At 40.9% G+C, this 26,403-nt stretch overlaps 2 protein-coding genes across 9 annotated transcripts in view; one reads left to right on the top strand and one right to left on the bottom strand.

Annotated features, from left to right (window-relative positions):
• JPH1 (junctophilin 1) overlaps positions 1-25,756 on the bottom strand; it is a 79,946-nt gene extending 54,190 nt beyond the window's left edge. For 5 of the 6 annotated variants that reach the window (XM_081266549.1, XM_081266548.1, XM_081266546.1 and 2 more), the window contains exons 1-2: positions 25,165-25,756; positions 19,259-20,018 (exon numbers count right to left, since the gene is read on the bottom strand). In XM_081266549.1, coding sequence (XP_081122675.1) covers positions 19,259-20,018; positions 25,165-25,543 — 1,139 coding nt within the window. In that variant the 5' untranslated portion in view covers positions 25,544-25,756. The remainder of the gene's footprint in view (positions 1-19,258; positions 20,019-25,164) is intronic. The other variant, XM_081266550.1, reaches the window with a different exon arrangement.
• Positions 25,757-25,943: 187 nt separating this feature from the next.
• GDAP1 (ganglioside induced differentiation associated protein 1) overlaps positions 25,944-26,403 on the top strand; it is a 47,811-nt gene continuing 47,351 nt past the window's right edge. For all 3 annotated transcript variants that reach the window (XM_081266552.1, XM_081266555.1, XM_081266554.1), the window contains exon 1: positions 25,944-26,124. The gene's annotated coding sequence lies outside the window, so the exon portion shown is untranslated. The remainder of the gene's footprint in view (positions 26,125-26,403) is intronic.

Here is a 26,403-nt window from a genome sequence, read left to right on the forward strand (position 1 = left end):
CTACCTCAATCATGTCTCCAGCCTCAGTTCTAATAGAGGATTGTGAACAATGTAACGAAGACAGAGAAAAGCCAAGGCAATGTCAGTTACCTGGACTCAAATAGGCCAACAAATGGCAGGCTGGGATGGACCTGCCCTGAGCCACACAAGTCAAGGCACAATAGGCTAAAACAAGCACCGGGTACCAATTCCATACCCAATTCTCTTCTCCTAGGAATTCCTTCTCTTCCTTCCAACAACTCTGTTTTGGGTGACGCTCCCACGTGTTGCCCGATTTCCATGGAGCTCTTACTTAATTTCAAGTTGTACTTCTAGTTGTTTCCATATCCACCTCTGTCACTTGGTCATACAATTTCTTGGAGGACAGAGACCACATCTTTTTCATCCTGGTTTCTCCCAAGGTACCAACTGTGCTTGGTTTACTTGGAGTAGGCATTTGAGATGTGTTGGTTAAAATGGTTACAAATTTACCCTAACATAAATATTTGGTGTCTACCTCCTAATTCAAGTTTAACGCTCACAATAGTCTGCCAAGCAGCTACCACTCTTCTACTCTGCAGATGAAGGACTGTGAGATATGCCAAGGTTAAGCCAGGTGTTCCACTCCCATCGTCAGCAGCACAGAGTCTGAGCCAACTCTCCAGCTGCAGAGTGAGTCTTGTTAACCAGTATCCACACACACTGTCTCTCTGAGCCCTGGAACCACACAGGTATAAATGACAATAGCATGTTCATTTTTTTCAGGGAAGAAATAATGAAATCTCTTAATCCTCCAGGATTTTGCCCATGCAGATCCCTGTGCTTGGAAAGTTCTTCCTGCCCTTTCTACTTTAGGAAATTCCATGTTCCCTGAAGACCTGCTCAAGATGAACTCTTGAAAGTCTCTTAGTTTCTCCAGGTGGTTAGGGACCCTCTGCTGGGCTCTTACATATATTGTCCTTTGCTCTGTCACTGCTTACATGATCTTAGATCCTGTGCAAGATTTCTTCTCAATCTCTTGCCTCACATTATGAGATCTCTGCCTTTCATGATACTTGGCATGGAAACATTTAATAATTGTTGGTTGTAAGGATTTATTAAGCACTTATTAAATATTCACCTGATCTTATTTAATTCTTCCAATCTCCTACAACTAGGTCCCAAATTGTCCTGTTTTTTGGATAAGAAAGCTAAGGTGTCATAGGTCTCAGATTCTACCTGAATAAAATATCCTACCTCAGCTCAGTCTAAGGTCCCAGAGTCTTTCTGGCATCCTTGTCCCAAAACACAGGTTGGGGCCAGTACCCTGGGCAGAGCAGGATGTTCTCATGAAGTTTGCCTGCAGGTGGATCTCTTGGGTTCTTGTTCCTGGGACCTGATCTGAGACCTGTGAAAAGAGTAGGTACAGTCCCCAGGTCATGGGCCAGTGGGACCTCTACAGCTGCAACTCCTTAATTTGCTCATCTCATTTCATTTATGTGTACTTCAGCTGAGCCCAAGGAAATCGGTATCACTAGCCACAAAAGAACTTCACGTCCACTTAACTGAACAACTTGTATGCAACAACCTCGGTAAGGCTTAAAAAATGCATATGTAATACAGCAGTGTCGAGTTGAAAAATGAACTGTCAGAAACCTGATTAAACCTTAGCCTTTACTGCATATTCTAAATCTCTAAAGAACACCTCTAATTCAAAGAAGATAAACCAATCACAACCAACTATTTAGAGTACCCACAGTGTTTGACATCTGTGTTAGGTTCCATGCAAAGTATAAAAACTGAATTTTTATTATCTATATGGTATAGATTAATAAGCATGAAGTAGGCCCCTAAAGTCTACAAATAACCTATTCACGATTATCACTTTCCTTCCCGGTATCATATGAGTAAACATTTTATTCTGGTACAGACCCCAGAGTTAGTTCTTATTAAAAGCCATCATAACTTGCTTTAGATTTATGTTTAATTATTAGGAGAAATCTTTTAGTAATTCTATCTGACTTTATAGCTCATTAGTTATTATTTATTAATTAAGACTTGTAAAAATTATTTAGAATTCAAGTGAGAATTTCATACTAATAAAGATGCAAAGTATGACAGGGGGAAATTCCTGAAAATGTCATGAGAAAATCCAGTAATAGAGAGCCTATTTTCTTTCTTTTTTATATATATATTTGTTTTTCAATTTTCAGTGGACACAATATCTTTTTATTTTTTATGTGGTGCTGAGGATCAAACCCAGCGCCCTGCACATGCCAGGCGAGCGCGTTACCACTGGAGCCACATCCCCAGCCCCGAGAGCCTATTTTCAATTCCCAAAGTTCTTTATACCTATTTGGTGCATCTCCTGCAAAGATAGCAACTTGCCTAAAAATTCCATTTAACCCATCAGAAAATGCCTTTCCTACCCACGCTTACTGCTTTATTAAAGTATAATTGATAAGTAAAAATCACATATGTTTACAGCGTATAATTTGTTTTCATATATGAATAAATTCTGGAATGATTAAATTGAGCTAATTAACATATCCAAGCAATCCCTTCTTCACCTCTGTGGATTGGAAACAAACATTTTATGTTTCTTGCTAACTCAAAGTCCTCATACAGACCAGGAGTATAAAGAACCACTCAATGCAATCCATGATTGTGCAAGAGCAACGAGCACGGCTCTGGCTGCAGTGTGTGCCCTGGAACACCAGGAGTATGAATGACAACAGCATTTTCATTTTAACAGGGAAAAAACAAACAAATCTCTCATTCCTCCAGGCTTTTTTAGCCATGTTGGCACCTCTACTTGGAAAGTTCTTCTTGCCCTGTCTACTTCTTGAAGCTGGAAGAATTTATGAAGTGTTTGTGATGCAAACAATTATATTTTGACTCATTTATTAATAAGAGTAAAAATATTTTTTTTCATAATTTCCTGTTTTATAACCCTTAAGGAATACTGTTAGTGAACTAGAGTAGAATATTCTGTAATGACATTTTCCTAATAGAGAAATGAGACTGCCTGACAGGGACCCCTTCACTTTGCTGACCCCCCTACACCTTCCTGCTTCCCTTCAGAGGGGTAGCAGACTGAGATGAGCTGGGGCCTGTTCAAGTAAGGACTTGACCACCAGCAGGAAGGCTGGACTATGCTCCAGGATAGCTCTCAGGCCCTCCATGGATTCTTCATCCTGATCCAGAGAAGAAGGTCAAACAAAGCAACCCTACCAGAAGGCAGAGTAGGGACCAGGGAAAGAAAAGATATAGATGGTACTGGGTCATGAACAAAAAACAGGCCCTCAGCTCCCCTTGATTTTGTTCCTACTCTGAACTCAAAGTGTTCTTTGCAGAACTCCTAACTCAGTCTTCATCCTACCTCCTTCATGTAGTTAAACTATCTGGCAATGTCAAACATTAGCCACTGCAAGTTTTCACACTCTAACTGGTAAGACAAATATCTTTACACAAGATGCTGTGCTTATCCTTTTGTTGTGTTTTGCACACAAAGAACTAATAAAAAATGAAAAATGCCTTTTGTGAGGCAAAGAAAATCACAGGTATTAATTTCATCCTTTTATACAGACTGAGTCAAAGACAACTAGCAGCGTGAAGAGTTAGCTAAAGCTCATGATAACATCACGGTGGACTAGTTAGTGTGAAAACTACTATATGGATTATGTCTTCACTAATTTGATTAGATTTTAGATGATGGAATTACGCTAATGTATTACATTTCAAACCACAATCAAACCTTGTTTGGTATCTTATTATAAAATGATCTCTGCTTTCTCCTTAGAGATCTCTCTTCCCTAAGCCCCTTCTTAACAACTGTTTATGATAAATGTCAATCAATCTTTGATTTTTTTCATTTCCTCAGGAAGTCCTTAAACATTCAAGGATCTATAGCTCCAAACATGAGACTCATGTATCTTATTCCACCTTGAATGCCCGAGCACTGCAAGATTCCTTCTTGTCTTCCCCCAAGTGTCTCGACAATACTCCCAGTTCCACAAGTGCTTTTAGCTATCTGTACTAGTATCTTTAGAGTTCTAGCTGCCTCGTACACAACCAGCTGCATCTGAGATGATTTTCCCTTTATAAAGTTCAAGGGTCTAGTTTTCTTTGCCTGAATTGATTTATTCATGTCCTTGATGTCTTCTTTCCTGTCCCCAACTTCTGTGGCTTGCAATCTGCTGTGTGCACAGCAGCTAAGATCACCCTCCTCAGATGTTGTTTTGCTCATGTTACTAACTTCCTCGGAACTTGGAGATGGTTTCCATTTGTATGTTGCATAATACCTGATTAGTGCTTTTAAGAGTCTTTCATAGTCAGGCACCTCATATCTAATTGTCCTCTGCTCTTTCCGTGACCCAGCTGTGTTCTACACCACAGCAATCCAATGGGCCTCTTGGATTATACACCCGACAGGGTGGTGCAGAATTCAGAAGGGTTTTTGAGTACATTTTTTGTACTCACATTTGTGACTAAGACTCCTCGGAGGATGAAGTTCCAGAGTCTAAATATGACAGCAGGGTTGTATTGAACTTCTCCAGCCTCCTACTTTCCTGTTTTTTTTTTTTTTTCTTTCTTCTTCTTTTAAATTCTTTGCTACCAGAAACACTAATTTTCAGGAATTTGGGGAGTAGCACCACTACTGCTCTCCATAAGTTTATGAACTTTCTGGATTGCATTTTTCCTAGTGGTAGGATGAAGACAAGAGGAAGCTGTCTGCATGGGGAAAATCCTTGTCTTCTAGTTCTAGTGACCACAAGAATCATGCAGGAACATCAACACAGAATGTCAAGAGGTCAATGAGGCCCGGATCAGACCTTCTCCAGCAGACTCTGGAATGGCACTGCCCACAGACAAGGAGCACTGGTGGTCTTTACTGCCAGAGTGGGCTTCCTTCTCCTCAAGTTGTTCAGTCATGAGATACACTATCCTTCTGCACCTGGCAATACCTCCAACTCACCTCTGCCAATCACGTCTCAGCCTCCTTTGAAAACATTGCTCACTGATCAAATTCAAGTCACTCCAGACCAACTCTACCTGGCACCCAATGTGCAGATTATATCAGATCTCCTTTATTCATGCCATCTAATTTTTCTGCCTTTGGTTGTAACTCATTGCTTCTTAATGATCAGCATGTGCTCACACATACACTCACGTGTTTACGTGAACACTGTGGGGAGTGGGAGGCCCATTTTCTTTTCTTTGTTGGCTTATTCCTTCTGTTTCCCTTGAAGTATCTTTAAAGATCTTATTATTGGGCACTGAATGCAGTGGTGGCTCTGTAACTGTGACCAATATGGCAACTGCAATTTAAACTTTCAAATGCAATAACATTTAGTAACTTTGACACTGCAAAAATAACACATCACTGAAGATTCTAGGGTAAAAAAAAAAAAAGAAAAAGAAAAACCTTTTTACATATGCTTTTCTTACCCTTGTTTTAATTTGTGGAATTAAACATTAGCAACTGTCTGTTTGCTAATCAGATTTCAAGAATTCCAATGGGCTGAAAGTTATTGTGAACTAGTGAAGAGTAAGAAGGATAACTTTCAAAATTCTTTTAATGTCTAATTCATACGGTAATATGAGGGGAAAAGAAAACATTACCAGGATATGAGGCCAAATTAAAAACAGTCATTGGAACTGCTTTACGAATAAGCCAATTAATCATTTTTAATTCCTCTAAGCCCAACCATTGTGACATTTACATAAACTGTCCTGAAGCCTTCATGGAATGAGCAGGGCGGTATTCAACACTGCTGGCTGAATTGTTTTTGCGCTATTTTTTAACTACTTCCTGTCTGTATGTGTCACCTCTGTCCGACTCTAAGCCAGTGATGGGGTCAGGCCCACACTCCTCTTTGTCCTTTGGATCCAGCATGGTATGAAGTGTGTATTTGATAATACTTCTGAGATGAACAAAAGAATGATCAGCATTCAAGTAATGATCCTGGGTACTTCTAAAAAGTTTTAAATTTTGATCTTCCTAATTATACTTTCTTTCCTAATGGTTTACACTGTAGGAATGTTTCCCTTTCAATCCACCAATCCTCTGACCGAGGACAAATGTGGAGTTGGAAAAGTGAAAATGTCAGTGATATCTCACTGTTTCCTGAGTAATTTCTAAAAGAAGCATCGTTGGTTTTGGTATGTAAAGTCAGGTCCAAAAACAGGCAGAAGAAGGAAAATTCACACAGTAATGAGATCCCAGGCTCAGGTTTTCTGTAATAATTTGGAAAAGTTTCCCACTTCTTGCATCCATTTTATTGATTGAGACTCACAAAGAAGGGTTTCTTTATATGTTTGAAATAAATCATCCATATTCTGGGAACGAATGAACCTTTCCATTAACCTCATGGGCAACACACAACATCTTACACTTGCTTCTTCTCCTCACCCACTATTTCCAGTACACCAAGTCCTGCTAATTTTATCCCATGGCTCCTGCCCTTGACTGGAATCTTTACCAAAATCTCCTCCCCAGACCAGGCCTCCAGTCTTGGTCCCCTTGAATGCCTTCTCCATGAAGACATCAGACCATCCATCTCAAAGGCAGATGGCTTCCTGTTCAAATCCCTTTGAAGACTTCCTAAAGCTAACAGTCAAAAATGCAGCTTCCAAATCTAGATCTTGTTGCCTATCAAGTCCCAGTCTCTACCTACCAAACCTCAGTGTGTCTGAGAATACACTCGGGGAAGCTTGTAAAATGCAAATGTCTGGGCCTCATCCTAAGAAATGTTAAATTCGATACTGGATAGAAAAGCAGGAACCTTTTTTTTTAAAAATATTTTTTAGTTGTTGATGGACCTTTATTTTATTTATTTATATGTGTGGTACTGAGAATCGAACCCAGTGCCTCCCACATGCTAGGCAACCACTCTGCCACTGAGCTATAGCTCCAGCCCCAAGAGCAGGAACTTTTGAGCACTCCTTGTGATTGCCATGGGTGGATAAATGGTGTCCATCCTGGAGGGCACCACTTGCCCTAGAGAAACATTGTTCTTCCAGGCCCATCTGCTTGCAGGAACTTAGGCTGTACATACACTTTCATTTCATTGTGTCTCTGCTCTGATGCTTCCTTCCTTCTGTAACATCCCTGCCATTTGCTTCTGGCCTAAACTCCCCTCCTCTTCACAGCTCAAGCTCAGCCTCATTCCATTAAGCCCCATGTGCCTTCAGGGTCCTTCTCTTTTGCATTTGCATAGCATTTTTTCTTAGAATTTACTCTATTATACTGACATTATCTGTTCATGCTTGGCCTGCAAATTTTGTGGCAGATGAAGAATAACATCTTTTCAATGACACAATGGTAAATCGAAGTTTGTGACTAAATAATACCATCCCCTGGAAGCTTGACCTTTATGAACTGAAGAAAAGTACATGGGTTCAAGAAAACATTCCTAACCCAATTCTCTGAACCCAGAGATGAAAAGCCTGTTATGCTACCTGAGACTCAGACTAGAGCCATCAATTTCCTACAGACACACAGGGTCGTGATGAAGATTAGAGGAGATAATAATGTCAAGGTCACACCACAAATCCAGGCACCAGATAACCACTCAAAGAGCTGTTGGCTGTCTACGTGGCCCAAAGGTTTCACCCAACTCAGTAACCTCAGACCAAAATGGGAAGGGCACAGGTACTAGCGTATGATGCCCTTAGGAAAATGTTGAGCAATGTCTACATGACTTCCTTATCTGGAAACACTGCCAAAAAAAATGAATTCACTCACTACCAAACAACTTTGATGTCTCTGGATCGAAATATTGCTAACAGGATTCCTCTATCACACCTAATCATATTTCTACAGACTCTACGCAGGAATCATTTGATTCTCTAAACTTTTAAAAAGAAACCACTAATCACTTTCCCTTTTGCATTATGAAATTTGTAGACATTTTATGTATTTCCTGTTCAAAGTGTTCCTATTATCAGGGGCAAGATCCCTTATTTGAAGAGACATTTTCTGAGATTGCGTCATTGAGCCTGCTATGGACCTTAAACATAATCACAACTAAGAGAAGTTAGACAAAGTGAGCTGGCCTGGAGTGAGGACATTGTTGACAGAGAGTGCTGCTTGTGCAGAGATCCTAAAGAAGTGTCTGTGATGAGCTTGCCCTCCAACCTGTAGCCCTGCAGCATCTGCCAGCTGTGTAAGACCACCACAAACTGAGCTGGGTATTTCCTTTTAATGGCAGGTTTCTTATTAATCACTGTACTCCCGGGGCCTGGTGCCATGTCTGGACAGAGCTGGCACTAAATAAATGTTTGCCAAATGATGTTTCTTTAGTATAATAATTTTTGAGAGTGGTATTTTGTTCCAGGATGTTGCCAAGGAGGAAAAAATAATCCAACAGATCTTGCTCACTGGGTAGTTTCCCTGATCAAAAATCTTAGAAAGCATCATTTTTAAAATTCAGGAACAGAAATTTTGATACCTGAATTGCACTGTCATCAGGCAATGGATTCCTACTCATTTAAGGCAAGAGCTGTTGACCTGTACCTCTTAAAAAGAGTTGTGTCTAGTATCAAACACACAGGATTCCCCTTCCTCTGTAAGTCCCCTAAACATCTTTGTTCCTTAGAGTTGGGATCTGAACTGAACCCTGTGGCAGATCACAAGTCCAGTGCTAATTTCTCACAGTCCCAGGCCCATGTTCTCTGTTATCATTTGGGATTGCATTTCAAAATTTAAGAAGTGAAAAATCCAAATTCATCTTTCTCCCCAAGTTTCCTGTCTGAGTAAACAGGGCCACCATCCATCCAGCTGGCCAAGCCAGGAGCTCAGGAGTCACTCTGACTCTTCCCACACCTACTCAAGTACCTGATGAGTCCTAGTGGGTCTGCAGGGGTGGGGGGCTCTCATCCATGCATTTGCTTCTTTCCATCCCCACTGCCACTGCTTAGCTCAACCTGTGGGCTCTTACCCAGATTACTAGTTACCAGGTAACTACTTAAAATTGTCTCCAGTTTTACTGCCCCTTACCTTCTCCAATCCCTCTGCTACCTGCAGCCACAGTGGTCTTTCCGTTATTATTCATCTCTCAGACCTCCCCACCCCCCACAGCTACCATTCCCTTTTCCAACGACATTCCACATTTTGTCATGCCCTCAAATATATAAGGGCTATTGTCCTTTGCACCCTCCTGTGTCTTCTGGAAAAAACATCCTGTGGTTGCCAGGTTGGATGCTGCCTGCAGAATCCTGCCTCCAGCCCCAGACTATGATTAAGCCCCTGCTATGTGCTACCTAAGCTCACAGCAACATGCCAATTATCTGATAGGTAACTGCTTTTTAAAATCTGCCTAACCAGACTCCATGAAGGGAAAGAACTAGGTCTTAATCATGATTTTACATTTACATAACAATCTATTAATACAATGAGAAAATCCATCCACAGCTCAAATGATTTTCAAATCACTGGGCCAAGCAGGAGTGAGGATGGAAACGAGTCACCAGGGTTGGTGGGAGAGTAGGTAACACTCCATCACCTGATGCGTCTCCATTCTTACCCCCGAACCCTAGATTTCTGGTTTCTGTGGTGTATCTCCTCAACATGTTCTGACTAACCATTCCCCTAATGCAAGAAAATACATTAAATCTCGAAATTCAAAAATCAAATTTGAAAATATCCCACATCTATGCAAAAAGTTAAACAGATAGGAACTTTCAGACCCAAGCAACTGAGACCAAAACTTGACAGAGTAAAATCTGCCAAAAGGTTTAACCTTCTTTAGAATTTTTTAAAAATTAGCAAAAAAGTATAACAGAAGTTATTTGTTGATCGTTGGCATAAAATCTATTGTTTTGCTAGAAAGTGAATAAATATATTTTAGTTGGCTTAAATAAGTTTCTTTTGGCCACATGGAAATTCTAAGAAGATTGACTTCAAAGTGTTACACTGGTTTGAAGGCAATTTTGATTCCTTACATATTAAATTTCTGAGAAAGAAGCTTATTTTTCATTTAGCATATTATACAAATAAATGTGAAACACCAATTAAAATAGAAGGGCAAAATTATGAAAAGCTGATTTGATTTTATTCTCAGGAGGCTCTTGTACTAAAGCTGAATGACTTACATAAATACCTTTGGCATTTGCTGGACCCTGTTCCTAAACACAATGTTCATATTTCATCTATAATAAGAAAAGCATCTCAAAGATTTGCAAGGCACTAGTCTTGCAAGCGTCCAGTCTGCTGTCTTGAGTAAAGTGAGATTGGCAAAGTCAGCTTAATCCATAATGGAAAGTTGTGAGCAGGGTGCTTCGGCTGCCTGGCAGCTGCTGCTAGGAGCAGCCTCCCAGCTCTGTGAGCTTGTACACCAACTCTACCACTTGCCCCAAACAGAATTCTCCAGTCAAAGCTGAAATCCAGAATATGAATGCTGTCATAATTTGGGGGACTTTCCAGAAAACATAATAGTAGGGTGTTTTCTGTTACAGATAAAGCTATACTAAAAAGAATCTGCTGCTTTAATTCTTCAAACTTATACCACCAGGACAGTGTTATATTTCAGAGCTAAATGAGATGGAATCTGTTTAAATTTGAACGATCTAAGCAAACTCTAGAGTTAAAATAAGGTCAACAAGTGTCCCCCCAAACCTCGCTTGCCATCATCCTGGGTTTTTGGTTTTTTTTTTTTCTCTAGTCTTCCCAGCCAGTTTTCACTAAGTAGATTTCTGTGTAATTAAATATTATCTCATATCCCATTCATGGCACAGAAAAGCATCTTCTCCTGTCTGGCCTTCCTTGTTCAGTAATAAAAATAGAGACATGCCTACAAGACTTGAGTTTTAAAATGCATGTTTTTAATAACCTAAAAGTCTGGATTACTGTGTGATCTTTCCATTCATTATGGCCTGCAACTAATTCTCATTAGATTTGTATTCAATTGAACCTACTTATTAGTCATGGAAATGCATGCCCACCTCAATGCCTCTGAGTTTGTGAATGAGCCTGGACTTGTGGGGGTGGGGGGCTGGGGGAAGAGGTTTTAAAAGAAAGATCTTCAGAAGCAAAATACCCAAAGAAGGTTTTACCAAGTTCTCCTAACACAATGTGTTCCCATGTTGTGCATAATGGCCTGTTAAAACTCCAGGTGATGTAACTGCAGAGCTGAAAGAGGGGTGCTCCCACTGGAGCTCCATGTCTCCTTTACACCTCCTAGTACTACTGCATCCAAGCCTAGACCTTCCTTGGGGGCAGGACAGAGCTGCCCCCTGGGTGGTCATCTTTTAGGTTCTAGCTGCTCTCTCTGAACATCCACAGAGAATCCTTGGTGCATGCTCCTGTGTCCTGGATAGAGAAGCATTAGTTTCTTTAAAGAGCATGGAGACATATGTGAGGAAGTTAGATCAGGCTCCATGCTTTCTTCCCTTTGAGACAGGAATTCTTTGGTAAAGAGGAGAAACATGCATTTAAACCCTTACTGTATAATAAAAAATTATTATATGCATAAAAGGACCATAATGACCTACAGAAACAGACTTAAACAATATGAAGGTAAAAATATTTTCTTATTATCCTATATTGTCTTTAGAATAGTAGCCCAGCATAATTCAATAGAAATACATATGCCATTTCTTTTCAGTCTTTAAAAATATGTAACTGGCTGGGTGCAGTGGCATATGCCTATAATCCTAGTGGCTCAGGAGGCTGTAACAGGAGGATCACAAGTTCAAAGACAGTTTCTGCAATTTAGCAAGGCCCTAAGCAACTCAGTGAGACCCCCTTCTTTAAATAAAATATAAAAAAGGGCTTGAAATATGGCTCAGTGGTTAAGCATCCCTGGGTTTAATTCCTGATATCAATTAAAAAAAACCAGAAAACCACTATATGTATACATATATAGATAGCTGGATGATTGCCTGTTGACAAAAAAAATACATTGACTCCACACAGAACTCGGTGCTAGAGATGGAACCCAGAGCCATGTGCATGCTAAGCACACTCTGTGCAATCGCCCCTCAGCCCTACCCAGCAAATCTTGATATGTACTCACATCTATGCTCAGGTGGTGGGCTTGATGGGTTTCATCCCTTTCCTTTTGCTTACCCTGTTTCTGCCTCCCAAGTTTTCTCTCCCTTCCCTTTTCTTTCTCACTGCATTTTACCTCCATCCCACTCTGGCTTCTTGGTCTTCTACCAACTTTTACTTTTGAAAATGGTACTATTAGGATTGAAATACTTCCCTGGACATTAACTGAATTCACTAATTGATCATTTACAAAGCCCTGTGACATTCTCTCTCATTCAGTCTTCAAAACCATCCCACTGTGAAGGCAAGGTGAATATTAGCCTCTGCTTCCAGTAACTTTTGTGAGCCTCAGATGAGGGTTTTAACCAAACCTCTGGAACTTGTTCAGAGAAGTGCTGGTTATAATAGGTGGGAATGGGGTTGGGCAGCCAAGGTGCAGATATGGAATAAGACAGGCATCACCACTAAAGAAAATAATTATGTAATGATCTTTTTTATTTTTAATATTTGGGGGGGGGTTGTAGATGGACACAGTACCTTCATTTTATTTATTTATTTTTATGTGGTGCTGAGGATCAACCCAGTGCCTCACACGTGCCAGGCAAGCTCTCTACCACTGAGCTACAACCCCAGCTCCAAGTAATGTTCTTTTTAGCTGTAAATTCCTGTAAGTTGACCTGTCAAACAGTCTCCTCAAGAAATAAGTTACAAGGCATTAGAAGGAATTCATCTTCCTACAATAATCATTGTGCTAACTAAAAATTAATCAGAGCCCCAGTCAAAAACAAAAGAAAAACAAAAAAGCCATGGAAAAGGTAATTTAAGGTTGATTTTTAGAAATATGACCACTAATATTACAGAAGAGAAACGATGATTAATTATGTAAATGATTAATTTTGATTTGTGAAAGAGAAAGGGTATCCTTTTGTGCAATAGAAATTAAAAATGTTAAAGTCCTGTCCTTTCATAATAACTTGGCAAAGAATGAATCTTTCCCTAAAAATCAATAGTATTCAGTTTAATTTGGATCCATAACGTATACTGACTCATGGCTGACTTTGGGTTTAAATTACTCATGACTGAGGTGTGAATCAAGTCAAGCAATCTTGCACAGGACTGTTCTATCTACCCCACCCAACCTGATGTATTCAACTGATATCATATTATTTGAACTTAAGAACAATGTTCCCCTCCCCGACCCCAAATGGCAGGACAAGAAAAATTTTCAAAAATAGTAAGGACAGCTGAATATTCAGCAGACTTTGAGTTTTAGAAGACAATAAACTCCCATTTCCTGACTTAGTATATACTGTCATGATGTCAAATGTATATGGGATGAAACGATATTATTAGAGTTGGGGTAAGTTGACTTCCTGGAGTTGCCATGTCTTAAGAGAAACATTCATATGTACCACCGATCAGCTCAATACCCGTGAAGAATGCAGAAGTTTGGCTTAACTTGAAGCTCTATTCTCTGGCCATGCCTTATAATGATAATAATGAAGTTGAAAGGGTAGTTAAGACCCACACTTTTGCAATTTCTGCACTTTCTGGACTATTAGTATAGTATGAATTATTGGGGGCTAAGTTTCCTTACTTCCAACTGTAGTTCATAAATGCCCAGCAAAATCAAATTAGAAGGAGCACTCATACCCTAAGCGGTAAGAATTTAATTCTTCATTCATCATTACTAGAGCACTTACCTACGTCCCTGATCTAAGCTTATGATGAAGACACAAAAGGGAGTAAACTGTCCTTTGGGATCAGTCCATCTTTCCCAATCCAGTTGTGGCAAGAGATATTCAACAAATGCACTGATGTGCAACAGTAATTTAGAGTAACTGGGGGGATTTAAATCTAGAGGATGGAAGTGGAATGGGAGGATGTGGGGTCCAGGAACCTGTGAGGAAAAGACTTTATACCTAAATCTGAATGAGGACTGTGGAGTTGACCATGTAGAGGGAAGGGCTGAGCATCAACTCTCCTCCCCGGGTAAAGAAAGCTGGCACAGCTGAGTCACTTTGAGGGGAGTGTGGCATGGAACTGTATCTTTTAAATAGAAAGTATGGGAAAGAGTTGTTTTTTTTTTTTTTTAAATCCTACAGGAAGAGCATGTATCATTTTTATTTTTAAGTCTAAAACTGGCAAACATGGAATCCAACCTCTAGTTCTGAGGACAGATGGAGTAGCAAGCTCACCCAGACTGGAGGCCCTTCACATTCTATCCAGCTGCTTCCATGCCTCATCCAGCCACACCTGTGACAACGTCCTATGGTTGGGGCTGAGGCTGGGCAGCAGGGAAAACAGTCTCCTTCCTAACCTGACCTGTCTAGGTCATGACCTGTCTAGGTGCCACTGTTATCACCTGAAGTGGCACTAATGGTCGAAGAGAGGTTGGTGACAGCAGCAGCACAGTCCCACATGATTGGTGGGCCTGTCCCATTTACTGACCCTTCAGGGGAATGCTGGGAGATCAGCCAGCTATGCACCAGTGAGCTCCACTAGCTTGAGTGAAGCTGTCAGGTAAGGTGGGCAGAACGGAGTAGTTGTAACTACCTTTCTAACCTCCCACCTCTGGTTTCTTCTCACAGGTCTGTTGGCTAGCATAAGCCAACACTTGGGGTTCTTGACTGCTTTAGGCAGCCGTCTCCCATCACTCTCCCCTGTGCATCTTCTATTCTCTAGCATGGCAACTACTTCCCCCAAGGCTCAGAGCACACAAAGCTCTGCTTCTGACTATACCCCTTCCTAAATGATCAAATCATCTCATTTCTTTCCCTGTTTGTTCACGGTGCTGGGGATGAAACCCAGGGCCCCGCACATATTGGGCAAGTGCCCTACCACTGAGCTATACTCCAGTCCATACTCATTTCCACAGAAGTGCAGTTCCCCAAGGGTCACTTCTCATTTGCTCTCTTAATCAAATGCCTTCCCTTAAAGTTCTTCCTTTAATCATCTTACTCAGGCAGCAGTAACTTCTTTAAAACATCTTTTTTAAAAAAGCTGATGGGAGTCAACAATAACCAGATGAAAAATGTGACTGAAATGACAGGGACGGCAAGGAATTACTGCAGGTAAGAGGTGAGGAAACAGCCACTGAACACCTAAGGAACCACACGAAACTGGAGTGATCAGTCTCTGCCTTGGAAATTAAGGTCCTTGGACCAGACAAGATTTCATGACTCTTCCAGATTGGAGATTAGGAGCTTTCAGTCTTCTCTACCAAAACACAGTCTGTCCATTATATTTTCTAGAAAGTATCAGGGGACTCATTTTAGTTACAATGCTCTAAACAGAATTCCAGTGATTCAAAAGGGTCCAACTAAACAGTCTGGGTAAATGTGGATGAAGGAAAGACTGAGAGGCCTGGGTGTGGGTGCTGGCTCTCCCTGTCCTAAAGTCCCCCAGGGTAGTGTCTGCTTCTATAAAACAGGACAGGTGGCATTACAGGCAGAGAGTTGGCGTGTCAGCTACTGGCATGGAGTAGCTTCAGTAAAAGCCAGGCATGCTTAATTCTCAATATATTCCAAGTTGCTCTACCACCTCTTGAACATTTCTTTAAAAACAATGTTGAGGGTTTTCTTAGTTAAGGGTAGTAATTTTTACTCTCAACCAAGACAAAAGGGGAAAATTTTTTGGTTAAATCTCATCAACACAGTACTTTTTGCATTGCAGCAGAAACCTAAAGAAAATTTCTAGGACTCAGCAAGTAATGAACATTCCTTCAGTTTTGACTTGCTAGTAAAGTACCTAAAGTCTACTGTGAGATGTCTTCTACCCACCATTATGTCATGCCCATATTACGTGATCATGAGAATTATGCAGGGTGCACAACCATCCTGCAGAAACAAGCCTCCTACCTCCTAAGTGTTGACTGGGAGAAACAGCTCTCCCTCTCCCTTCACAGAAACAAAGCAAAGTCTATAGATCCCAAAGGTGGTTGGTTCTATCTCTCCTATCTCCCTTAGGGAACACTGTTAAAGTCTACAGTTATTGTCCCTAAAAGTCAACTTTTATCTTCTGCTTAAGATAAAATGGGGTGAGATAACATGGGGTAAAGGTACAAAGGCAGACATATTTTCTGGGATGTAAGAAACAAACAAAAGCCTCTAACACATAAGAAATAAAAGAATCAAGATCAACACCATCTGGGTAGACAAACTGAATGGCTGTTAACTCTTAAGTGGTCATCTTCCTGTATTGCTACTGGTGAACTAGTGATTTCCATAGCAGTAAGCTCCAGAAGTCTTAGTTTCTAGTTCTTATTCTGATATGATTGGGCCGGGCTGGGGACCGGACAACCCATCATTTTATGTTCTTAGTTTTTCAATGTTTTTAAAAGCAAAAATATTGGACTGGCAGTGGAATTCAATGATAAAGTGTGTTCCTAGCATGAACGAGGCACTGGATTCCATCCCAGCATGGGGGGGGGGGACGGGGACCCAAAACTCAACAGTAACAGCAACTGCAGAAGGACCAGGAAGGACTTTGCAAATACTTGGGCATTATAAAGAGCCACAGTTATTAATAACATAGCTAAAAGTTCCTCCTTGCAGGCAGCAATCTCTAAAACCTTAAGAAAATCTTCCATTTAAAAAAAAATTTTTTTAAAAGACTGTAGAATTCTAAACTCAAGAGCTAATACATGGGGAATATTAGTCCTTCAGCTACCCTCTCCAAAAATAAGTTGCAAAACTCTATATCTGAAGTAGTAAATTATAGCAAAAAATCTGAAAAGGACTAAAAAATTGAAATAAGCAAAATATAAAAGTTTAGTTGAATGTTTCTATTTTTAATCTTTCTATTATGTCACCCAAATAGAAGTATTTTTTTAAACTGGGGTAACACTTAACATGAGACCTGCCCTCACCAAATTTTAAATGCACAATCTGGTACTGTTAACTACAGGCACAGTGATATATGGCAGATCTCTAGAATTATGCAACTTGTATAACTAACTTTCTATTCATCAGCAATAATTCCCTATTTCCCCCCTCCACTCCCTGACAACTACTGCTGTATTCAGTTTCTGAGTTTGACCATTTTGGATACCTCATGTAAGTGGGATCATGCAGTATTTGTCCTTCCATGGCTGATTTATTGCATTTAGCATGATGAGTTGAGTGTTTATTAAATAGTTAAGTGAAATCTGTAGTAGTTAGCTGTCTGAAAGTATAAGATTTTTAGGCTAAAGTTCTCCAGGTTATAACTATAAAATATAGTACTCTCAAAGTATACGATGCTACCCTTAAAAGTCTTTCAAAAGAGAGAATGTGAATAGGACTTGGGTAAATGGGTTTTCATGAGACTAACATAATCAGAGATCATCTCTGCATCACAAGTAGCCCCCTTGTATCATGTAGTTTCCTCCAATTTAAACTAGTCATAAAAGCCAATAATAAGTCATTTGCTAGATTGTCTGTACCGGTTTATCATCTGTCAAGAATGAACTTGCCTTTAGTATACACTAGGTTGTAATGTGAAAAAAAAAAAAAAAATGGAAGAATCCAGGAATGCATTTAAAATTAGAGGCTTGGGCCTAGCAAAAGGTATAAAGTTGCTCTGAAAATTAGCTGAGGGCCAGGGAAACCAGCAAGATTAGATGTGCCAAGTAGCCCAGCTGACAAGTAAACTGAAAGTAGATTTGCTGACCAGAGAGAACCATGATCTACAATAAAAGATGTTTGGGCTGGGATTCTGGCTCAGTGGTAGAGCAGTTGCCTCTCATGCAGGAGGCGCTGGGTTCGATCCTCAGCACCACATAAAAACAAACAAATAAAGATATTGTGTCCATCTACAACTAAAAAAAGTAGTTTTTATAAAAAGATGCTCTGTGGAGAAGATGGAAAAAAATCCTTCATGAAAGTTTGTGTTGGTGAACAGGAAACATTCACTTTAAAATAGGATTCAGTTTGGGATGAAGAGGAAAACCTTGAGGAGTTTCAACATAATATCTATCTAAAAATAGTGCAAAAAAAAAAAAAAAAAGATGGCCTCTTTCACTTTCCAATTAGTGTTTGGGATGCTCAGAAGTAAATAGTGACCCTAAGATAGCATTAAAAATAAAACAGCAGCAACAACAACAAACTCTAAGTCCAGAAGTATTAAGTTGAATCATAAAACTGCCCATTTTTTGTACATCAAAAAGTTAAGATATCAGAAATTTCATAAGGTTCAATTGAAAAGGCGGAGGTGTCCATTAACTCAATGCTAAGAATAAAAAGTTGAAGACATGCTAATACTTTGCAGTTTCAAAAAGAGGTAGAAGAGTTACTACTGAGGCAGAAACAGAATTTTTAACATTCTATGCCAAACTGATGCTTCAAGTCACACAAAACTACAGCCAGTAGGTATCTACCTAAATATGCATCAAAATCTCCACATAAAACCAATCTTTTCCCTTTCTTTTTGTCTAACCTATGATACTCATACCTAATAAAATTTTATTCCCAACATATTCCTCCAGCCCTCTTGCTGAATCCCCAAATCTAGATATTAATGGTAAACTTCAAGTACAAAGTCCTCCTGACCCTCCCGCTCCATTATCAATCTATTATTCACCCTTATTCTCCCACTCCAGCCCTTCTCTACTGCTTTTTTCTTCCAACCTTGGCACAGTGAGTGTCCCATCTGTCCATGTCAAGTTCCCCGGACCCCTTACCTTTTAATATACCAATGATCTAATCTTTCCTGCATAGAATGTGGACATTCTTACAAGCCTGAGTCTCTTTGCCTTTCTCATTCAGAGGAGCTCTGTTGTTTAAAAGGACACACACTAGATCTTAACTTTCTACTTTTGCCATATCTAGAGCTTTGTGGCTTTCTTAAAACCAATTTCACCTATAAGACTTCAATAAAGTTTGAATTTATGATAATTTTACAGAGGGAGCTGTACATCTGTTCAACTCAAATTAGAATAAAGGTACACATTAATACTGGGTATATTTCTATGCGGAGAGAGATTGTCTATATGGCACACAAAACAGAGCTCTCTGTAGCAGTCTTTCAGAGGTTTGTTCTTTAAAAAGGTAACTTCCTGGACTCAGGAAGAGGTGCATAGGGTCTGAGTGAACACCATCATGCTGTTAAATAAGTTAGAACGGGAAAGGACGTATGATGAATCTTCAACATTTTGGGGTGATGTAAATTTTCAGAAAAGCGCGAGTACATCATCTCTGACTTTTATTCTACTGGGCTCATTTTTGGCAAGTGAAGAAACCTATTTGTGATGTCACCAGCAGACTGACAGACAAAATATTTTGAATGACCCGACTCAGCAAAACCACCCACCTTGCATTTACATACCTTGAATTCGCAATTTCCACTTTGGTTCTCGCCATGGCGGCTGCCCTTTGTGCGCCTTCTATTGCTCTGTCCACCTTCTCCCTAGTTTTTGTATTTCTTATTGGTATAAGCTGCTTCCTTATTCCACGGACCAGAATATTATTTTTATATTTTCCCTCTTCTTTGGAGCCATCAGGGAACACGGTACAGCCATATCCATGCCTCTTGTTATTTGCCCACTCGCCTTCATACTTCATGCCGTTGGAGCGCTCGCTGATGCCGAAACCATTGCGCTTGTCGTTCTTCCACTCGCCCATGTAGGTTTCAGTGGTGGTGGCGTCCACGTGGTCTTCCACGGGGCAAAAATCACAATCGACGTCGCCAAAGCTGATGGTGGAGTTGGCATCGCTGGAACTAATTCTGCTCATGGCTGCGTCGCTGCGGACGGAGCTCCGCTTGCTGGAGATGGAAGACTTGGACTCGGACTTGCGAAGTTTCATGCTTCCGAGAAGGGAGCCCCTGCGGAAGAGGCCGCCCTTTTTCTTGCCTCCAAGCTCGGCATCAGCGTGGAAGTTGAGCACGAAGCCTCCGCGGGTGCCTGCAGGGCTGTCAGCTGCAGCCGCTGCATCGTGGAGCACGCTGCCATTGCTCTGCTCGCTGCGCAGGGAGGCCAGCGAGGTGCGCAGGGGCGAGCGGATCACCGTGGCCATGCCATAGGGCACACTCTGGCGCACACCGTAGCCGTGCCGCATGCCTCCAGCCCACTGGCCCTGGTAGGTACCTTGGAGAGATCACAAGAAAGCACAGCATGAGTCAGGGGTACATGGGTGCGATGCCTGTGAGCACTGGGACTACTGGGATAACTCAGAGCACAGGGCAGGTAGGCCCAAGGTCAAATAGGACACACTTCCAAGTCCACCCTAGGATATACTTTTCATCCACTTATAAATTTCGGCCCTGCAATTTTGGCCTTATGACTTCAACTGTATAGGATTTTTCTAAAAGTCGGATAATTTTTGCTTCTAAATTTCATTAAATTTTTCTGAGTGAAAACCATTCCCTTCTAATACAAACAGAGCAAACATTAGGAAACAACTTTTCCTCTTTGAAATTAATATATCAAAAATTCCTTAGGAAGGCAGTGCAACAGAAGATGAAATGAAATATTTGTAAATCTTATTCTAATTTATTAATTTAGCTGAAAATTTCTAAAAATGACTTAGGTCTATGTTAGTATAATATTCCAACAAGCACAAAGGCTTAAAATGACTAGCAGTGATCTGAATGCCTGGGACATGGGTTGTCAAATGAATGGTTTTAGATTTTCTGTCACACTCAGCATCTTATTTTTAGGTTAGGGAAAACCATTTAATATATAAAATATACAATTTGGATTTGGGTGAACCTTTCTGAGCTGAGTGACTTGACAAATACAATATCCATCCTGAATATATCGAACCATCATGGGAAAAAAATGAGCAATTTGCTTAACATTTTGCCCTTCAAGTGAAAAGATGAAGTTTTGTACCATATTACTTGCTAAACCTGTTTCTCCTGGCCTTTCTCTTTATAGATTTACTCAGCCTTTACCAATGCAGTGTAAATCACATTACAGACTGGAAGCACCTTGAGGGAAGAAATTACTTCAAAAAGGATCACGAAATCCCCAAATTCTGGCTTATGTGTCCTGTGGAAGCTGGATGTTTGATGATTATACAGCTACTGTGGCTGAAAAGAATACTCTCATTAGCACTGGAAAAACTGAGATAAGGCCAGAGGAAACCTATCTTGAGAAAAAGATGTACTTGAGAGTATCCATTAAAACTGTTAGTACCAGATCAGTTTTTCAATGAATAGTATTCGCTTTTTCAGAGATAGAATAATCTGAAGTGTTTTCTACAGAATAATCTGAAGTGTTTTTCTACTAAATAAGTACAAATGTCTAAATAACTTGGTACAGGTTTTTAAATAATTTTTTGAGGAAATGAAGGTTAAATTAAGGAATTTAGAATTCCCTTTTCAATGTCAAGCCCATTTTCTTTAAACAAAGCAAAATTTTACACTATAGTATCCCCAAAAGCAGCTATCTGGAATTTTTAAATGTAATTACTTCTATGTTAATCATGACAATTTATGATGTCAGAAAATAAATCCTGGTTATGGTCTGTCTGCACCTTATTCTGTTTGAGTATGGAGATTTTTATCTTGCCCTTTGCATTTTATATTACCATGCACAGGTTTCTAATAGATAGGATACATTTATTTTTAATATACTGAGCAATAATGATATTGGTTTGTGTAAACAAAGGCTGATTATTTCATTGCATGTAAAAGCTAAAACTGTAATGATGCCAATTCCAAGACTACCTTCACTTTCTGACCATTCTGACATATTTCCATCATATAAACAGATAAACAGTAGAGCAACAATGGAATACTAAGTGGGTCTGGTACTGTGAATATTATATTCTTCATAGATGTGCTCTTAACCTGACATCTATGAACTTCTAAAGGGATGGGTGAACCATAGCTTTCTCAAAAGGATAAACCCAAAAGGATAGTTGTATAACAACATTTTAGGGTAAGAAGCTTCCTACTGAATATTTGCAATCACCAAACACTGTCACAACAGTAAAGGGAACTGAATTATTAGGAAAGTTCAACTTTGACTTTGCCTATATAGATAAAATCTAAATTCTAGGATAAAAGTTATATAATCCGATACATGTACAGTAAAACAAACCACCTTATTTTAATATTTAAAATCACTGTAATAATATTCTTTTAACTTTTCTACATGATGTTTTGCCAGGACAGTTTATAAAAATATTGTTTGATATCAATACATATTTACACTTCTTAAAACATAATCATCTTGGTAAATGTTTAACATTGATGGAAAATTAATACCTAGTTTCCTCAAGTTAGTATCTCCAAAATAAGATCAGTATATGGAATTTCTAAAGAAGTATTGCTTGAAAATCTAGGCTGTTTAAAGCAAGAGCAATAATTAGAAAGTTTAAATCTTTGCTTAACTGTCAAATAGGGAGGGGGGCAGGAATAGCAGCATTGGTCACAATCCCCCCTGATTTTGTAAAATCACAGTATGAAAGAATTCCTCCGTGGCATTGCTAGAAACCATTTTACAGTCAAATTGCAAGTAGTTCATCTGAAATTTAAAATAGATTTAGTTTAGTCAATGAACCTAGAAAAAAGGGCCTATTTCTTTATAAAGCAGGTGGGTTCCAATTTCTTCCTGCTGCTCAAATAAAGTTGTAATTAGTTTCTCCTGATTCCTAAAATAGAGATGCAAATTTCACAAGCATAAAAATTATTTTTATGGGTTTTGTTTTAAATTGTGTTCACTTTGGAACTGATTTTTTAGATCTAGCTGTTTTAACTGCACACTCTTGTAGTGGAAAGCATCCAGTTCAGAATGAAATTCAGTCAAATTTGGACTGTTCCGTGCCAAACTTAAGTTTATATGCTACAAAGATAGTTAACAAAATAACTGGTATTCCTAAATATTTTCAATAGTTTTATGACAGGTGAAAAAAACAGTAGATCAGATCAGAATATGCACAAAAAATTCCATGTACCTTAGATTTGGATTTCTGGAGTATGCTAATTTATTCTTAATTAACACTCAAGGGGTTTCTAGCTCAGCAGTACTTCACACACAAATCACTAATAAATTGATAACTTTCAGATGGAATCACTACTTCCTTCTTAACCTTTAGTGCAATGTTACCATAAAATACATGGAATTAAATTTTCCCTAAATCTATAAGAAGATGTACAGGAATGAATATGTGGTGGTACAGAGAATGGAGGCAAAAATAACTCTTATCTTTAGAAGAATAGGGAAAGTGATAATTCCTACTTTGACCAAAAATAAGTTATAGCAATATACTTCCATTTAGACCATTTTATTATTAAAGGATTTTTCTAATGAAGTGACATCTGAGGGAAAAAAAAACAGTCAACAGCAGAGTGTTGTTGACATTCAAAAGTGATTTTTTAAGTTTTTTAATTTTAATTTCTATTTGTAGCACATTAGGATTTTGGGGTTTTAGGTAGAAAACTACAGTACTATGGCAATATCAAATTTTAAGGCTGAGTTAATAAACAGAAGACAGATTCACAAAGTCATTCTGAAGACTTATTTGGTTTCTATAACACATACACAGATAGATCTTACTGTGCTATATATATTTTGATTACCAGGTATAATGAATACTCTAAACCAAGAGATTTTGTTTAATGACTAGTAACTTAAAAAGGAGACTATTTTTAACCTAAAACTTAAGTGAGAGAACTATTCACAGTCTTCTAAAAGGGTTATAAAATAATGTCCACTTTTAAAAAGTAAATTTGGCAATCCACTTTTGAGCATGGAATTTAGTTATGTAGTAGAGCTAGGGCTTCCAATAAAAATCTAGTCACAAATTAACAAATATAGGGCTGTCAACCAAGGCATGTTATGTCCATTGAGAACATTTAAGGGGCCCTGATTAACTACTATGGAATTCAGGACTCATACAGCCCACAGAAAAGTATTAAAGTTTTTTTTTTTTTTAAATCCATGAGAACCATATCTTTTATTTATACTGTAGGATGAAAAGATGTCCTTTTTAGCCAATCCTACCATTCTGCTGTTTTGCATTTGAAACACGGCCCAAGTATTCTGAGTAAGTGAAGTGTACAAATTGTATAAGCTTTTATATAAGCAATGGCATAACTGGGGTTGCAGTGGGCTGGAGAAACTTTTAATTGGATCCCTTTAATATCCTTTAACTCTGAGCGGCTTAATTCCAAAAGGTGATCGCCTCCACACAATCCTTTTCAATTAAATATGATCATGTTTATTATCAGAAAGTGTACCTTGCCAATGCATGACATTCATCTTTCTCAGTTTTGCATACAAATTCAACTTTTGACACCTGTTTCAATAATGTATACTTTTCCCAATTTAAAAAAGGAACTTCTGTCCTATTGTATACAAAATTTCTTTCCCAAATATTGTTAAATATTAAAATAAGGTGATTTTGATTCACAGTCAGGAATACTGTTTAGGTCAACACCTTAATGCAAATCAGTTTTCAGTAATGACATTCTCAGAAGCAAAATTGTTGCTAACTTTGCAGCTATAGGAACACATCTTTCATTTTTTTTTTAATGGAAACTTCACTGCCCATTTCTAAAATATTTTCCCATTAATTTGTCCAATGGTCTGCAAAGATTACTTTTAAGGAAGCAAAAGAAATCTAGAAAGAAAAACATACACCACTTGAATCCCACCTGCATCAGGTGGCCTCTTTGCTCCCTTGATCAGGACGTTCCCAAATGCACCCTAAATAAGGTTCAATTCCCCAACATCCTAGTTATGGGGTTCTGGCTTCTATCTTTAGGCTACTAGAGGACCAAATGCGAAATACGAGACTCCACGTGAAACCAATCCGAGGAGCCGTCAGCACAGACCGGCAGCCTCACAAGCTCAGGGCGTTCGCTCTAACTCCACGGGAGTGGTGATTTCAAACCCGGCCGGGAGAGGGAGGGATCAGGAACATAATGAGACGGGCTCAAGTGACAGCGTCCTCTCTCCAGCCCAACCCTCCCGGGCGGCGCTCCCTCCTGGTGGCAGTGCAGCGCCGGCGCCGGCCAGGTATATTCACGCCTCACTCCCCCGGGTGTGGACACATCGCCCGCTTCAAGAACGGGGTCAGACTAAACCCTCATGCACCAGTCCCATCCCAAAGCACCCTCCCGGGGGAGGGAGGGCGCGGGAAGAGAGTGGGAGGTTTCCCCAGGTGTTTTGGCGGGTTTCTGGACATGTGCGCTTCGCGTCCTCCCCGCTTCCCCGCAGCCCGGGCAATGCCCACCGCACCGTCTCGTGGAGCAGCTGAGCCGCCCGCGACGCCGCTCACCTCCGTCCCCGTAGGTCTCCACGCCGTACCCGTCCTGCAGCCCGTTACTCCAGGTACCCTCGTAGCGAGCGGGGGTGCACAGGCTCTGCCGGACCCCGTAGCGCCCCTTGAAACCATGTGACCACTCCCCCCGGTACATCCACTTGCCCTTCGTTTCCACCCCCAGCCCGTGCCGCTTGCCCTGAGCCCAGTAGCCCTGGTAGGTGTTGCCGCTGGGCCAGGTGTAGCCTCCGACCACCTCGAAGCCGTGGGACCAGGAGCCCGAGTACTCGCCCTGGCCCTTGGGCCCCGTGCAGATGCCATGCCCGTGCGCCTTGCCCTCCTCCCAGCCGCCGCAGTAGGTGCCGCCATCGTCGAAGTCGAACCTTCCGCCCGTCATTCGGGGGGCAGCCCCGGCGCGCTCCCCGCGGGGGCACGGACGCGGGCAGAGCTAGGCACGGCAGGGTGTAGCTCGGGGGTGGGGGCCCGGCGGGCGAGCTCACGACTGCGCCCCGGGCAGCTCGCGCCGCCGCTCGGCTCCAGTCCGATGCCGCCCCCGTCCTCCCCTCCTCTTTCGCCGCCGCCACCGCCGCCTTTCTCCTCCTCCTCCTCCTCCGCCCCGGCCAGCGCCGCGCGCGAGAGGACAGCCCAGGCTCCCGAGCGGACCTTCAGCTGCTCCCGCCCGCCCACGTGAGCCGGGCGCCGCCCCGCGCCCGCCCCCCGTCCCCTCCCCAGGCGCAGAGGCCCGGCCCCGCGGCGATCCCGCCCCACGGGCCCTGCCCCCAGCCCCCGGGAGCCGCCGCTTCCCTGGCGGGCGGGCGCGCGTGTGTTCGCGCAGTGGGATGCGGGTGGGAGGGCAAGTGTACCCGGGGACGCGCGACAATCACGCCTGTAGATGAAGGCGCGGCTCCATGTGTGGGGGCAGCTAGCGGCGCCGGAGCCTCCGGTGTTTGGGGTTTTTCAATTGTGCTTAAGCTCCTTGTAAGTGCGGCCACGTGTGTGATGAGGGAAAACTCATTGTATGTGTTTGTCTGCTTGGGGTTTGTAGTTGCATTTTTTCCAGCATTCCAACTTGTGTACTGTTGCATTTGTCATGCTCAGCTGTCATTGTGAATTAATGTCCTCCAAATATATGTATGCATGTGATATAAATCTGAGGCAGCCTAGATATAATTGTGCAGAATGTTCTTTTACACCTACCCATTTCAAAGCACATGTGTTTGCGTTTCTTTAATGAAGATACTGAGGGAGAGCAGTGCA

Source organism: Spermophilus citellus (genome assembly GCF_964194105.1).
Source record: "Spermophilus citellus genome assembly, chromosome: 14".
Lineage (NCBI taxonomy): Eukaryota > Metazoa > Chordata > Mammalia > Rodentia > Sciuridae > Spermophilus > Spermophilus citellus.